Genomic DNA, 15488 nt, shown 5'->3' on the forward strand with positions numbered 1-15488 from the left:
ATTTTAGTCTACTTTTTTTTTTTTCTTTTTTTTTTTTTTTTCAAAAAGTGGCATACTGTGGCTTTAATTCCTATTTTTGATCTACTTTAGACTTTAGTTATATGAATTGAATGTGCTTTCTTTTTCTTAAATATCACTCTTATTCTGTTACTTGCACAGGATCCACGAAGGCCCTTGTCTCCCAACCTTTCCAGAGCTCTTCAGAACCAGGATCTCAGAAGTGCCACGTACACTCTCCCTGATGGCACCATTATTGACCCCAGGCAGCAAGTACGCTACCATATTACTTTATTTCAATGGAATTCCCATGTTTATTACAATGGATGATTTTTTTTTTTTTTTATGCAGCAACCGATTTCCCCAGATCTGGCTAAAGCCCTGAATAATCCAGCTCTCAGGAGAGCCTCCTACTCTCTTCCTGATGGCACTATTGTGATCGACCCAAACACGCCCAAAAGCCCAAACCTCGCAGCTGCACTTAGTAACCCTTTCCTGAAAAGTGCCTCATACACTCTGCCCGATGGAACAATCATCATTGACCCGCGAAAGCCTGTGTCACCAAACCTGGCTGCAGCACTGCAGAACCCTGCTATGCGCAATGCCAGCTATTCTCTCCCAGAGGGCGTCCAGGATCCCAATGTCCCATTGTCACCCAACCTGGCTAAAGTGAGTATGACTGAACCATAGACTGTGTATATAAATGGACATTGTTACTCCTCTAGCCACAGTGCTCCAAATAGGAAGTGTTCATGGGGTGCTTCTGGCTCCATCCACTTTGTCTCCAATTCAGTTGTCAAAAAAACTGTTGCCCCTGTCTCTGTAACTACTGCTGCCTTATTTTGGTCTACTTCTTTATACAGTCTATGGATTGAACATATTGAATACATCATGTTACTATTAGTGCTTTCTAGATTCTAGAATGTGATGCCATTCTTTCAGGTAGGGTGGGTGAATGAGCCAAGTTTTCCTATTAATTATATCGTATTCTCATGAGAAATATCCAAAAGGTAAATTCACAAAAACCTGATCATTTCTTTTAGTTACTAGACCCAAGAACTATATATATATACACCACATATTCTACCCCACCCACTTTTTTTCTAAATGCTCCTAAATTGAGCTTTTTTGTGGTGGCACTTCTGGTTAAACGGGAATCCCATTCATGTCAGTGGAGAATTTGGGAAACATTTGCATCTTAAATATGATATAAAGTAGGTTAATTTGTGTAAAATGTTCAGTTTTCATGTGCACCAACAAGTCAACACTGCACTGATTCTCTGCAGGGCTTTAAAAGCAGTTTTGTCATCTGTATTAAACTTACTTGCTCCCATACAGCCCCATACAAAATAATACAACCCGAAAGATGATGACAGTGCCCACAGCAACTTCCAGAATAAGGTGGATAACAATATTAATTTTAGCTGCCCATGGTCTGTATTAAATATTAATATCCTATTGAATTTTGTGATGTTACCTAAAACCCAGCAATTGCCATAATATATATTTTTGCAGCTTAACACACTGCACTACTTGAATGGTATTCATATGAATTATATGAATAGGTTTTCACTGTAAATGGTGCTTTGGTCTTTGTTGTGGTGTCAAAAAAACTACTGTATAATAATTAACAGCAGATATTTTATAACATAATAAAATGCAGGTTTCAGAGGCTGCAGTTAGGAGTCTGTTCCCAATTGGTACAGTTGGAACAAGGTTGGAGATGGTTCTCAAAAAATTCTCTACTCTAGGTGCAAACACTTGAGAGCTAGAGCAATAGAAATGTGAAACTAAATTTGAACTTGACGTGGCTTGACATGACATCTCTTTTGTAGGCTCTCAACAACCCAGCATTGAAAGGCGCAACATACCAACTTGCAGATGGGACCTATATTGTTGATCCAAACAAACCCAAGTCTCCAAACCTCGCAGCCGCTCTGCAGAACCCCTATCTGAAGAGTGCGTCCTACACCCTGCCAGACGGAACCATCATCATCGACCCACGCAAGCCTGTCGGACCAAACCTGTCCAATGTTAGTACCTGTCTCTTACTTATGTCACTGTTAGAGAATGTTATATGCCAAAATATAGAAGACCACACATACAATTTTATTTTCATGCCGGGCCTCATGTGAAAGCTCAGAACCTCTAGAATTCCCTCACTGAGCTGCAGAGGCTGCACTAGCACTGATTCATGATTGACTGCTGGTGCTGAGGTTGAGGTAGTGACCATTCAGATTACAAAGTCCTTTTAGCTTTAAACCAACTTGATTTTGGTGTTGGAACTGGCAACCCAAATGTTAGACTCATATTAGCTTGTGAAACGAAACACCAAACAACATGAACAACTTTGTCATCATGTACAATATTTTATTTGTATTCATGGGTAAATCATCATTACAATTGTTTTCAGTAAGAGAGTTGAGAGTAGAGAAAGTTAATTGCTATATGAATGTGACCATTTTGTACATTTTACTATGGTTTTACCTCATATCTGGAGAACCAGATACAACTTTAATATAAATTGTGCACACTCTACTTTTAAAGGTGCACTATGTAATTTTTTTAGTTGGGGTCTGTCACCTGCTTGTCTCTGTGGATATGTCATTGCTCTGCCTGGAATGTTCCACAGTATGACATTAAACAGCTCTACCTTATATTTGTTCAATTACAGGTGGTTTTATAATTAAAAAATACCTAGAAAAACAGGCATTCTGACTGTGAGCAGGATTTGTACTCCACAGATCTGACCTGTAACTTGTTCTGGTTTGGTTTACGTGATGATAGAAAGGTTTAATACCATACTGTGAAACATTCCAGACAAAGTAATAACATCTCCACGTAAAAAAAAGCATTTGACAGAGCCTCCACCAGAAAAATCACACAATGCATCTTTAAAATCAAAACAAGTGTATCAAAATAATCTAATAATAGTATCTTAATACTAAACTCCGTTGCAGGCTCTTCTCAATGAACACCTTCGTAAAGCCTCGTACCAGGTTCCTGATGGAGCCCTGCACATCCCGGGTCAGAAGCCCAACTTGTCATTCGCCTTACGTCAGAATCGTCCCCTACGCAGCACTGGCCTGTATCACCTCTCCGACTCCTCCATTCTGTCAGGAGTGCCCAACCCTATCCCTCCCAACCTCTCCTCAGCTATGCAGATGGATGGGCTGCGTGGGATCAAGTTTAGGTGAGGATGTCAAATTCATATCAGGATTATCAGCAATAGAGGCAGGAGACAGAGGTGGGAGATAGGGCTGTCACTGTAACCGCAATATTGTATGAGCAATCACAGCGCATGAGAGTTCAGGCGACTAGAGTAACTGCTTATTAATGAGGCTCCATTCACATGTCCAGCATGCCTGGAGCATTGTTTGTGTAGTTTCATGCGTAGCTATAAAACTATTCATAAGGTGTCTGCTCCATGCACCCAAAACACCCTGCACCTTTTTCTCGACTCTTGCTGTTTTCATTTTCAGAAAGGGCAGGCTTGGTGAACAGTTTGGTCAATAATCACTGTTGCAGTCCTTGATGTGTAACTTGACACATCCATTTAGATTGAATGGGGACTTTTAAGGGACGCACAGTGCATACATGTGTACCCCTGCAGGTGCCTCTGTGGGGGTTTCCTGTGGTTGTACGGGCATAATAATCATAATAATATATCCTTGTAACTTGTCTGTAAAACTTTCACTCCACATGCACTTAGGACTGGCATCCCCCATGTACATGTATTGTTATTTCCGCAAGGGAAATTCTTGAACCGTGACAGCCCTAGCGGGAGATATACTGAAGGATAATAATATAATAATAATATGGCAGATATGGATAGAGCTGATACTCTTTTGCGATTTGAGAAATATTTGTACCTCAATCATGAGGCATGTTCTGGACGCTTGTATAAAGATATTAATAAAGGTGTATTTTTTAATCCCATTTGACAAGATTCAGGCAATATTATGATAAACCATCAAAAATGCAGCAAATAGTTCCTAAGAAGGCTATGTATGGCTGTGCATTAGACATTTTAATTAAGATCCACAGTCGGTCATTTCTGCATGTTAATGATTACTTTGGATAAATGATTAATTTTATGTACAAAATGTGAGTCTCTATAGTTAATGTGAGTCTCTATAGTTAATGTTCAAGGAACATAGAAAACCCATTGTGTTTGTTTGGAACACACATACACAAAAATATTAGGGGTGTCAAATTATCGCGTTAATTGCGATTAATTAATTACAGTCATATTTAGTGCGTTATGTTTTTTAATCGCGTTAATCTAATTTTTAATCTCTAACTTTAGTGTTTCTGTATGCGAGTTGCTTTATTATAAAACCTGTTTTTATGTGTTGTTGGGACAATAACACACACAAAAAAAAACACATTTATACATTTTTTTATTTCGGTAATTCCACTCATTGTCGGAAACCCACACAAAACGCGCGCAGTAAGAGCGATGTAAACGGCATGTTCACGTTGGCGGCGTCAGTCGCACAGTGGACGAGGTCAAAGAGCCAGTAGAACAGAGGCAGCAGTGCACAGGTAAAAACACATTTGTGTCTTGGAAATTATTCTCCCGACGTGAAATATAAAAGAAAATAACAAATATAAAATCACCTACAACTTAAATGTCACAGCTGGAAACAGCCTGCCTAGGCTCATGATGTCTGCACTACTGTCCTATAGTGACCTGCCACATGAGGGGACACACACACAAACACACACAAAACACACACACACACACAAACACACACACACACACACACACACACACACACACACACACACACACACACACACACACACACACACACACACACACAAACACACACAAAACACAAACACACACCTTCATCATCGTCATTAACCTGAGAACGCGCGGACCACGTTTCCTTCCGTAGACACTGCGCGGACACCGACGTGCTCCCGTGAGCCGCGTGTGGATCGTGTTTTCTCGCGTACGCGACGTAAACCACACTTCCTCCTGTGAGCCTCTAAACCAGAACTAACACCAAGACTAAAACCAGGACTAATCCAGTCCAGGACTAAACCAGGTCTAAACCAGGTCTAAACCAGGACTAAACCAGAACTAAAACCAGAACTAAAACCAGGTCTAAACCAGGACTAAACCAGGTCTAAACCAGGACTAAACCAGGACTAAACCAGAACTAAAACCAGGTCTAAACCAGGTCTAAACCAGGACTAAACCAGGACTAAAACCAGAACTAAAACCAGGTCTAAACCAGGACTAAACCAGGACTAAACCAGGTCTAAACCAGAACTAAACCAGAACTAAAACCAGGTCTAAACCAGGACTAAACCAGGTCTAAACCAGGACTAAACCAGGACTAAAACCAGATCTAAACCAGGTCTAAACCAGGACTAAACCAGGACTAAACCAGAACTAAAACCAGAACTAAAACCAGAACTAAAACCAGGTCTAAACCAGGTCTAAACCAGGACTAAACCAGAACTAAAACCAGAACTAAAACCAGGTCTAAACCAGGTCTAAACCAGGACTAAACCAGGACAAAACCAGAACTAACACCACTACTAAAACCAGGACTAACCCATTCCAGGACTAAACTGGTACTAAAGTAGGACTAAAGCAGGTCTAAACCAGGACTAAAACCAGTGATCTTGTATATAAAGCATTTCTCTATCAATAATATTTTTAATATGGTTAAGGAAAGACTGGACTTTTTATTGTCTTTAAGTAGACAAAAGTTATTATGTTCAGATTTCCTCGTCTTTGCTACTTTTACAAACAGTTTCTTATTCATGGAGACTTGGGCTCAACAGCCAATTTGGAGAATTTATTAAACAATAAATTACTTTATAAAGTCACTTTTTTGTTCTATATCAGTCTTTTGATCTGCCACAATAATGTAATAATGAATTTAAATGAAAATACCTCAAATTGAAGGCTTTTCTCTGCAATTTTTAGGTGAGATTAAAATGAGATTAATTAGATTAATTAATTACAGATCATAATTAATTAATCTCTCAATTTTTTTAATCGCATGACAGCACTAAAAAATATATAATATATTTAAATATTTTCTAATATTCTAAAATCATTTTGCATTCCACCCAAATTGTATTTTATTTTTTTATTTATTTATTTATTTTTCATTACAGCAAAATGTTATGCCTTGATAAGTTAAGTATTTTTCCATTGGTAAATATTTTTACTTGTCAAGTTAAATTTACACAAATCAAAATAATAAATTCTTAGCTCAAGAAAATGAGACTTACTTACATATTACATTTTGCGGTGTATTATTCTCCTTCCTCTGATCCACAACAAGCAAATTACAGTCAATGTTCATGTACTTTAGGTTACCAGAAGACTCTCTTCTCACACGCCGCTTCCACAACCCAAGCTTATCAGACGCCATTGCCAACCAGCAGCTGCGCTACGCCTCATACAGGGTCCCTACAGGACTGTACGGGGAGGACAACCAGTATGCTGTGGTGCCCCCGTATGGCCCACGCTCTGGCCACTGGGCTCGTAACGCCCGGGGAGGAGGTGATGGAGGGGACGACGTGTGGGCCTCTGAGAGGGTCCTGCCACACGGCACCCTCCAGAACCTGTCCAAGTGGTCCATGTACAGAGAGGCGGGAATTCTGGACGGCTACACTCCAACGCTTAAGGCAGATGGGACCACCGAGGACTCAGAGTGGGCCCCTGAGAGAGAGCAGATGCCAGGCAAAAGCTGGTATGACAAGGTAAGGATTGTTTCTGCTCGACTATTGATTGTATTCCACCCTCCTCCACAAACCAAGAAGTGCACTGTTAGCACTTATAAACTCATCACAGAGAATCATTAGGATGCAAGGCAAGTGAAGAATAAGTTTACACTATTGCAAGCACTTTAAAATGAATGTTCAAAACAGACAAAATCAGGCACAGAGCCTTTGAATAAGTCAACTGGACGACACAGGTAGATTCAGTTCTTTTTGGACGTGGCAATTTCTCATATAAAAAAGCTGCTGGTCAAGTTGAATTAACTAATTGAATTACGTTGTTGTGTGCATTTGTTATTTTGATTGCAATTTTATTACGATTGCTAATGTTTTTTTTGTTTGTTTGTTTAGATATACTCCATCCTAACCATGCCTACAACCGGCCATAGGGTAAAACGCTGGGCTGAGGGGATGGAGGACATGACACAGCTGCCGTAAGCATCCACACACTTAACGTCTCATTATAGTCTCATTCTATTATATATTTATAATGTAATATTAGTAAATGTTTCAGTGTTTTGTTTGTGATTTCTTTATAGTTAGTGTATGTAAAAAATTATGTTCTTTTGTCAAGAATCAAGTAAACATGTTTGAGTCAAATATTGAATTTGCTGACAACAACTGTTAGAATAGAATATTTATTACCAGAATTTCCAACTGCCAGATTTAATGAGCTTCATTGACTTGAACGGAACACTATGGGTGACACTCCCTTAGTCCACTCCTTTAGAGTCTATGGTCAAGTAGCAATTATCTAATAACAGATATTAATGGGGGAATTATTATGGGGGTGGAGTGACTGCTTTGATAGCTTGTGAATAGATGTACATACCCTCAGTATTACATTGTTTGTTTCTTTGTGATTCCGGGGAGCTGAATGAAATGTTTGTGAGAGTGAATTGTGTCTGCTTGATGTCAGGGAGCTGAATGACACCACTGTGATCATGAACCTGAAGAAACGTTTCGACCAGGAGCTCATATATGTAAGCATTATTCACTTGTGCTTCCCTCTTCCTGGTTAGACCCACACTGACCTTGATTCTGTCCTGTAGACCTACATTGGCAGTATCCTCATCTCAGTGAACCCTTACAAACTGATGAACATGTACGGCACAGACATAGTAATGCTGTACGAGGGCCGTGGGCTGTGTGATAACCCTCCGTAAGTACAGGAATACAAATTTGCAGTATGTATGGAAAATATATAGAACAGTAACACATGATTTGCATTTTATTATAGTAGAACATGTGACACACACAGACAGACAGGTACATAATCCAGAGAGATATTCAAGTTTTGCTGCAGCAAACGGGTCTAAAGGTTCAAGGTTACTTCTTTATACAGTCTATGATACCACTTTTTCTCGTTTTCTCACTAATACTGTGCAGTTTCATGTAGGCCTGTTGCAGTAACCACAATTTTACAATATGGTATGATCAGTCCTACCGTAGCACAAGGCTCAAGTGACCACGGAAACAGCAGTTTGCATTTTAATCAGGCTCCACGCACATGCCTGGCATAATTTTACTACTAACTATGAACCAGTTTTTGTTTACACACCTTTAAGAAAAAGCTGTTTTGTTGTTAGTGCTAAAGCTAAACACTAGCACATCCCTTCAGTCAGAGGCTTGAATCTTGAGCGGGGGGTTTACCGTGGGACTACAGGCTTGTGCGTAACTCACTGGAGGAGCAGCAGAGTTGAATACAGATCCACTCATTGGATAAAACCGTACACTGTACAAAACCCTCTGAAGTTTGGCTCAGCCCTCGATAACCTGCACTCTGCTGCTGACAACGCACACTCTGCACAACACGCCGCACACAATGTACACACTGCACACACTGCAGTGCTGCAGCACATAAAGTTACCGCAAAGGAAATTCTTTAACCACAACAGCCATAGTTTCAAGTCTACATTGTGTGATCAAGTACAGTATTACTGTGGTTCATGAGAGCAACTTCAGTCTGACCTAATGAAAGACTGACTCTACTGGAATACAATTACTCAAAATGAGTCATTCTAATTTCGCTACAGCCCATTGAAATGTGCTCTTATCATCAGAAGTGCCCTATGACACAAGGCCCTGACTCACAGAGCGGTGTAAACAGGCGTAAATGCCAGCACTCTGGGGTGTTACTCAGTAGCTCCAGTTACACTGTTGGTTGGTTGCCAGGGGAGAGTTTAGTTATGCATTTCACTGCCACTTTACATCTACACACTACACTTTGTTGGTCATCTTTTACAGAATTATTTAGCGCAGAAATCTGTCCAAAAGACAAAAAATCGTAGTAAAAAGATGCCCCCTAAGACATTTGTAAACTCTGTTGTTTAGCTGTGCTAATTATGTGTAGTTATTTTTGCAAGACATGGATATATGTGCATGTAAGTATATACATATGTATACCATATACTTAAATATTAAAACATAAAATTATAATAATTATCCTAGACTACAATTTGCTACTCAACACAGTAAACAAATAAATTAATAAATAGTGTAAACTAAAAATAAGACAGTTTTTAACTGGAAAGAATTTAGTTCAAATGTATTCCTTCACTTTATTAACATTCCTAGCATCCTAAATGTTTACTATGATGACTTCATAAGTGCTTTTTGTAGTCACACGAATGCTAACAACAACCAGCATGTTAACAGCACCAATATTTTTCCTGGTTAGGATGATTTAAAATGATTGTCTTTACTGTATAATGAGATGCAGACAGTATGTAAGTGTTCAGTTTGTTTGCTTTTATAATCTTTTACAAACTGCTTTTATAATGTAGCTGTACTGGGGAAAAAAATACTTTTTACGTGAAAATAATGGTTTACCTATGATTTGGTTTCTGTATTCTTTCATTTCATTACCTCAGCACCTTAATTTTACATTGATCTGATTCTAATCCTCCAGCCATATTTTTGCCATTGCTAACTTATCGTATTCCACCATGATGGATGCCAAAAAGGACCAGTGTATTGTAATCAGGTATGGAGTTTTAACATTCCATTTTTTATTCATATTCAGATCTTAAACTTCTTAAAACCTTCTTTCTTTGTTTGAACTGTATTTTCAGTGGAGAAAGTGGCTCAGGAAAGACAGAGGCTACCAAATTGATCCTGCGTTACTTGACAGCCATTCACCACAAACGCAACGTGACACAACAGGTACCTGTCACTATCCTCTATCTTTTGAATTATAATATATATAATTAATCTTTTCATCTCATGTCATTTTAATCGTGTTCTTTTTTCCCTTATATCTTGAATCTCTCATCAGATAGAGGTACGCTGTCTATTCCAATGAGTGGATTATAATACTTTTTTGTGCTTCGCCACAGTAACAAATTTTTATGCTTGACCAGATCCTAGAGGCGACGCCCCTGCTGGAGTCTTTTGGAAATGCCAAAACAGTGCGCAATGACAACTCGTCGCGTTTTGGAAAATATACTCAGATCTACATGGAGGAGTAAGTGTTTTTCCTCATTATTTTTTATTAGTTTGAATAGTCAAATGATAATTTTTAAAGGGACCATATTATGCTATTTTTAAACCCTGTGTCATAATGTTGTATCCTCATCAAAAACATACCTCGATTTTGATTTGTTTCATTCACACATGTTCAACACACAAACCCGGCATATTTAGTTCTTCTTGTGATGTCATGTAGTAAAACAGGGAGAGCTCCACTGAGTTTTTAAACTCCATACACCTTCATTAGAATCATTTGGATAATTTCAGCCCTGAAATTACCAGTCTCCACTGAACAGAACTTAAAAGGTAGCTGCTAATTGGCTGCTTCATGACTTCACAAGTTGAAACAGAGCATTTTGAGCTTTGGAAATGTGGACAGACGAATAATAAAAGGTTACTCAAACTCATGTGTGAATGAAACAAAAACATAACTATTTTTGAGGAGGTGACATTATAACATGGCTACAAGAGTCGGTTTTGCATAATATAGTTTTATAGACGATAGATTTTAGATTTATTTTTGCATATCACCAAAACAACAATTGCGATACTACCAGTTTTTCATTATTTACCTCCAACCTCTAAAAAAGTAAACTGATTTAAACTAATATAATAACAAATATTGTGGTTGCCAGGAGAGGGCACAAGGACTCACCCAGTGCTGTCCATGAGGAATGAAACAGTTAAAAATAAGCTAAAAACAATAGCTGTTAGCTGAAATGTGTATTCAAACTGTGTGAGCCTTTGCCATTCCTTTGACACACTTTTGGGTCTTAACCTACTTTGTGGGACTGTTCAGTAAACAATATGTGTGAAGTAGTTCGACAGTCCTGAGGTGTTAAATACCAAATTCATCCTCTACATAAATAATGCACCAGTGACAAGCAAGCCAAACTTAAAGAGGTCATATTATGCAAGACCAACTTTTTTGAGTTTTTATTATAATTTGTTTGTTGTATTTAGAGTGATTCATGTGTGTTTGAGTAATCCTGTATTGAAAAATTGTAAATATAACACCTGGTTGTACATGTAAGGTTAAAGGTTGTGTAACTTTTCTGGTGGAGGGTTCATCAAATGCTTTTCACCATCCAGATGTTTTTGGGGTTTTTTTGTTTTTTTGTCTGGAATGTTTCACAGTATGTAACCTTTCTGTCTTCATGGAGTCCAAACCAGACTAGGTTATGTCAGTTATGTCCTTGACTCATATTTTGCATAATTCAGGGTACATATTGGGTCATGGAACACCTGGAAAAGTCATGAGAAATTAAAATTTAATTTTCAGGCCCTGGGAAAGTTTTGGAATTCTACTGTTTTTAGGAGAAGTTATTGAATTTTTATAAAACATTTTGGTTAAATACGCTTATCTTTTTAATCCAAAAAGGTTAGTGTCAACCATGGTCATGGAAAATTAGGGAATGGTTATGGAGAAATGGAAAAATCATGGAAAAACTTATTAACATATGTTGACATATGAGTTAACATATGTACAATCCCTGATAATCGTGCACCTTTAGAGTGAAATATCAATGCTTAAAATGCATGTAAAAAGTAAATTAAAGAGGGGTATTACATTCTATGGGGTATTAAGTGCTAACACATAACATATTTAGATCACCATGTTACCTTTTATTGTTTTGAAAATGCTATATTCACCAAAAACAACATATTAATGTATTAAAGTTTCAGTTTCGTTTTTGATGCTTTGAGACCCCTGTCCTTTACTCTCTGTGATAAGTCACTCCCTCTTCATCAGGTTTGTCAAAGTGGCTTGTGGGCTGAGCATTGCAAAGAACCTCACAGCTAACCATAAGAACGATTCCAGGAGTTTTTTTGCTTTTGCATAGTACTGTCTTTTTATATACTGAAATATACTGAAGTAATAATGTAGGACCTTAACTGAAGTTGAAAATCTTCAGCCATAACCTATTTAAACAATGTATTTTCAGCTAAACGCTTTTGTTGACAAAGAAGACTAGCGTTTCTATTGTAGCAACATGAGTAGTTGTAATCCAGGACACGAGTAGGTCTCAGGTTCACCTGTTAGTTAGACAGTACTTTCCACAAATGCACAAACATGGACGTCTTTCGTGGTGTTGACGTCACTTTCTCAGATATAGGGCACTGAAAGAAGGAAATAACCAAACTGAAGATTTGTGTTAGACAAACAAGTGTTAGAGATTTCACAAATTTGTGTTTGAATAAGGCCTTTTATGGACCGTAGTATTGTTACAGGGCACATATTACGCTGTTTTCAATGTTGTTAATGTAGTTTCCTCATCACAAACATATCTGGAGTTGTGTTTTTTTTCATTCACACATGTTTAACACACAAACCTTATGATGTCATCGCAAAACAGGAAGTGCTCCACTGTGTCCATACACATTCACTAGAATCATTTGGATAATTTCAGCCTTGGTGTTGCTACTGAAAACTACTGCTTCATGACATCACAAGGTGGAACAGTGCACTTGAGCTTTGGAGATGTAGACAGACTTATAATAAAGGGTTTTGAATGAAACAAAACACAACTCTGGGTATGTTTTTGAAGATGTATCAAAGTTCTTAAAGTTTTAACATGGCTTGAAATAATTTACCTTAGTTCATTGATGCTGACAGAGTATACATTAAATTTGCCTGTTGTGTTTCCTGTGGATAGGCCCAGAAATTAAAGGGACATTAAACTCCTCGTGCCTGAGTACCCCAAGTGTACAGATGTTTTGTTCCACGATCAGGAAGGGCAGGAGTTAGGAGGAGTTAGCAAGCTAGGTATTGTTAGCGTTTCTGTCACTGCAAAACTCCGCTCTGGCCTCTGAAAGTTGTGAAAAGTACTTATAATCTCATTGCAGTAAATATTTAGGATGCTGAGAATGCATAAAGCAAGTTAGGAATAACTTTGGACCACAGCAAACTGTTTTTAAGTCAGTAAAATCGGGTGCAGCTCGACATCCAGCTCAAAACATCTGCATTTTGTCTGTCACCATAGAATTCTGAAATGCCCTACTGCTTAAAGATACACTGCGTAACATTCCATCACCTGCTTGTCTCCATGGAAATGTTATTGCTTTGTCTAGAATGTTCCACAGCATAGATTAAACTTATGTGTCATGAAGACGATAACCAGGTTACAGCACAACGCTACGTTACAATTCAGATCTATGGAGAGTCACCCTATTCACAGGAGTAGTTATTGTATTTTCAAGCATTAGAAACACATGTTAGGAATAAATGTAAGATGGATTTGTTTAATGTCATACCATAGAACATAACAGGCAAAGCAAGACAAGTATGTACCACCAGAAAAGTTGTCCAGTTGTGCACCTTTAATTTGAAACTCTTTAAGTTATGATGTCAGTTGACCTCGGCATACATGTATAGCTGTCCCACTAACACAGATATTTGAGTGTTTGAGCTGCGGAGAAAAGATTATGGCTCATAACAGATGCATGAGCTGTTACTTAACTGTGTGGCTGTGTGCTCTGTGCTAGGGGTGTGATCAGCGGTGCCATAACCTCCCAGTACCTGCTGGAGAAGTCCCGCATTGTCTTTCAGGTGAGTCCACAGCAGGGAGGGTGGGAGTCTTGTTTCCAAAATGTCATATGTCACCTCACAGAGCAGTTACACTCAGGAGTTCAGTCATCAGGGACCTCATTTATAAAAGAATACATCAAAATGTACTTGGACACTTGTGCACTGTACAATTACGAAACACAACTTACTGTGATCAATAAATTGTTCACGTTTCCCACACACTTGTGACCAAATGTTCACAGTTCAATTTGATTTTGTGTTTTTTTTTTTTCTGGAAAAATAAAGTCAAAATGAACCAGTCAGTTCCACTAATCATGACTTTGTCAAGCTCTCTCCCTTCATAGCTTTTCTCTTCTCCTCTCCTCTGAGCTGTGTCTCTGAGGCTCCAGACTTTCTGCAGAGGTGCACTATGTTCTATGTTCAAGTGTTGTTGTTTTTTTTTTATAAACACAGCTTTGACATTTCAGACCTTGTTTTTGTGACTATGGGTCTTTAGAAATGAGGCCCAAGGGCTGTGCCAGAAGTCAAGGCTTCTTTCTACAATAGTGTAGTGTAGATGATGTTATGGTAGCCTGGCAGACCAGCCCCTCCTGCTGTCTGTTTAAATGCAGGAGCACAGTACGGCAAATAGTTAACAAATAAAATAAATATATTCTTTTGACAATGTATTTCGTGATGTATCTGTGCAGTCACATGTCTTAGGTAAATAAACATGACCAAACAATATGTTTATTGGAGTTGAGGCCTTTTACAGTGACCGATAGAAGCTGCTACGGTTGGCCTGGTGTCTTCCAGTATGAGTAGTCTGATGAAACATTTGTCCCTTTTGTTACTATGTAGTTCTGAGACTTTGGTTTGTTCTGCTGTACAGAGCAGAGTACATGTGCACTGTCTGATACTTTGGTTGTGATCATATAATATAATGTGTGACGATAGAACTATGTGAGATCAGTGGAGCTTTTAAGAACCAAACTCCTCCTCTCAAGGGCGTCCTCAGTCATATGATTCAATATATTCATATTTTATACGGGAAGTTAGCGGCCTCGTATATAATCAAAGGCATTGTGCTGGTGAGTGATTTCTTTTGGCTTTGTAGTCACTCTGACAAACATTCAAGTTTTTCCATTTGCATAAAGAAATCAATACCTCCTTTTGTGTGAGAATGATCAGCGTCATAAATAAATGGAGTGAGAAAGCCCGGCCTTTCAAAGTCACCACAGATCTCAATATTGACAGAAAGATTTATTCTCAGGATGTAAACACATTAGCATTGATATTCACAGAGAGGTAGCACACGTCATTGTAATTTATTAAGAATCGATGCCTGTAGTCTTTCTGTCATTGAGACTCACAGGGGACCGCGCCAAGGTGCCTTCGTTGTGTTTGGCGTAAATTTGTTATGCAAATACGGCGAGACATTAGCTGCTGACTCACATTCCCATAGCCCCGTAGATGACCCCCAGACCGGCTCAGGACAGGTGTCAAAGTCCTCCCCCCTGGATAAGCCTCGGTCCCAGGCTGAGTGAAGAGGATGGCATGCATAAATACCTCCGCAGAGGCTTCCGGGTTATTGGGTCAGTGTGCCGTGCCGAGCTGTCAGCTTCACTAAGCGCAGGGAGGTTTAATTAGCACGGCCCGTGAGAGCGAAGTCCCCACACAACAGCAGAAGGCGAGGTGCTACACGCTAAGCTGCCGCTGATAATGGAAAGGTTGGGTTCAGGTGATACTACAGTAT

The 15488-nt window shown here is 38.8% G+C and overlaps 1 protein-coding gene across 1 annotated transcript in view; it reads left to right on the forward strand.

The window, feature by feature from the left end:
* The window catches only part of LOC129410308 (unconventional myosin-XV-like), a 96975-nt gene that overhangs the window by 5117 nt on the left and 76370 nt on the right, over nt 1–15488 (forward strand). The window contains 12 exon segments of the mRNA XM_055158024.1: nt 160–270; nt 349–666; nt 1833–2030; nt 2958–3190; nt 6345–6735; nt 7105–7187; nt 7673–7736; nt 7806–7915; nt 9665–9739; nt 9828–9924; nt 10116–10219; nt 13711–13774. Of these exon segments, the coding sequence (XP_055013999.1) occupies nt 160–270; nt 349–666; nt 1833–2030; nt 2958–3190; nt 6345–6735; nt 7105–7187; nt 7673–7736; nt 7806–7915; nt 9665–9739; nt 9828–9924; nt 10116–10219; nt 13711–13774 (1848 nt within the window).

This window comes from Boleophthalmus pectinirostris, unplaced genomic scaffold (genome assembly GCF_026225935.1).
Source record: "Boleophthalmus pectinirostris isolate CB_2022bp ecotype Guang Dong unplaced genomic scaffold, ASM2622593v1 HiC_scaffold_22, whole genome shotgun sequence".
Taxonomy (NCBI): Eukaryota; Metazoa; Chordata; class Actinopteri; order Gobiiformes; family Gobiidae; genus Boleophthalmus; species Boleophthalmus pectinirostris.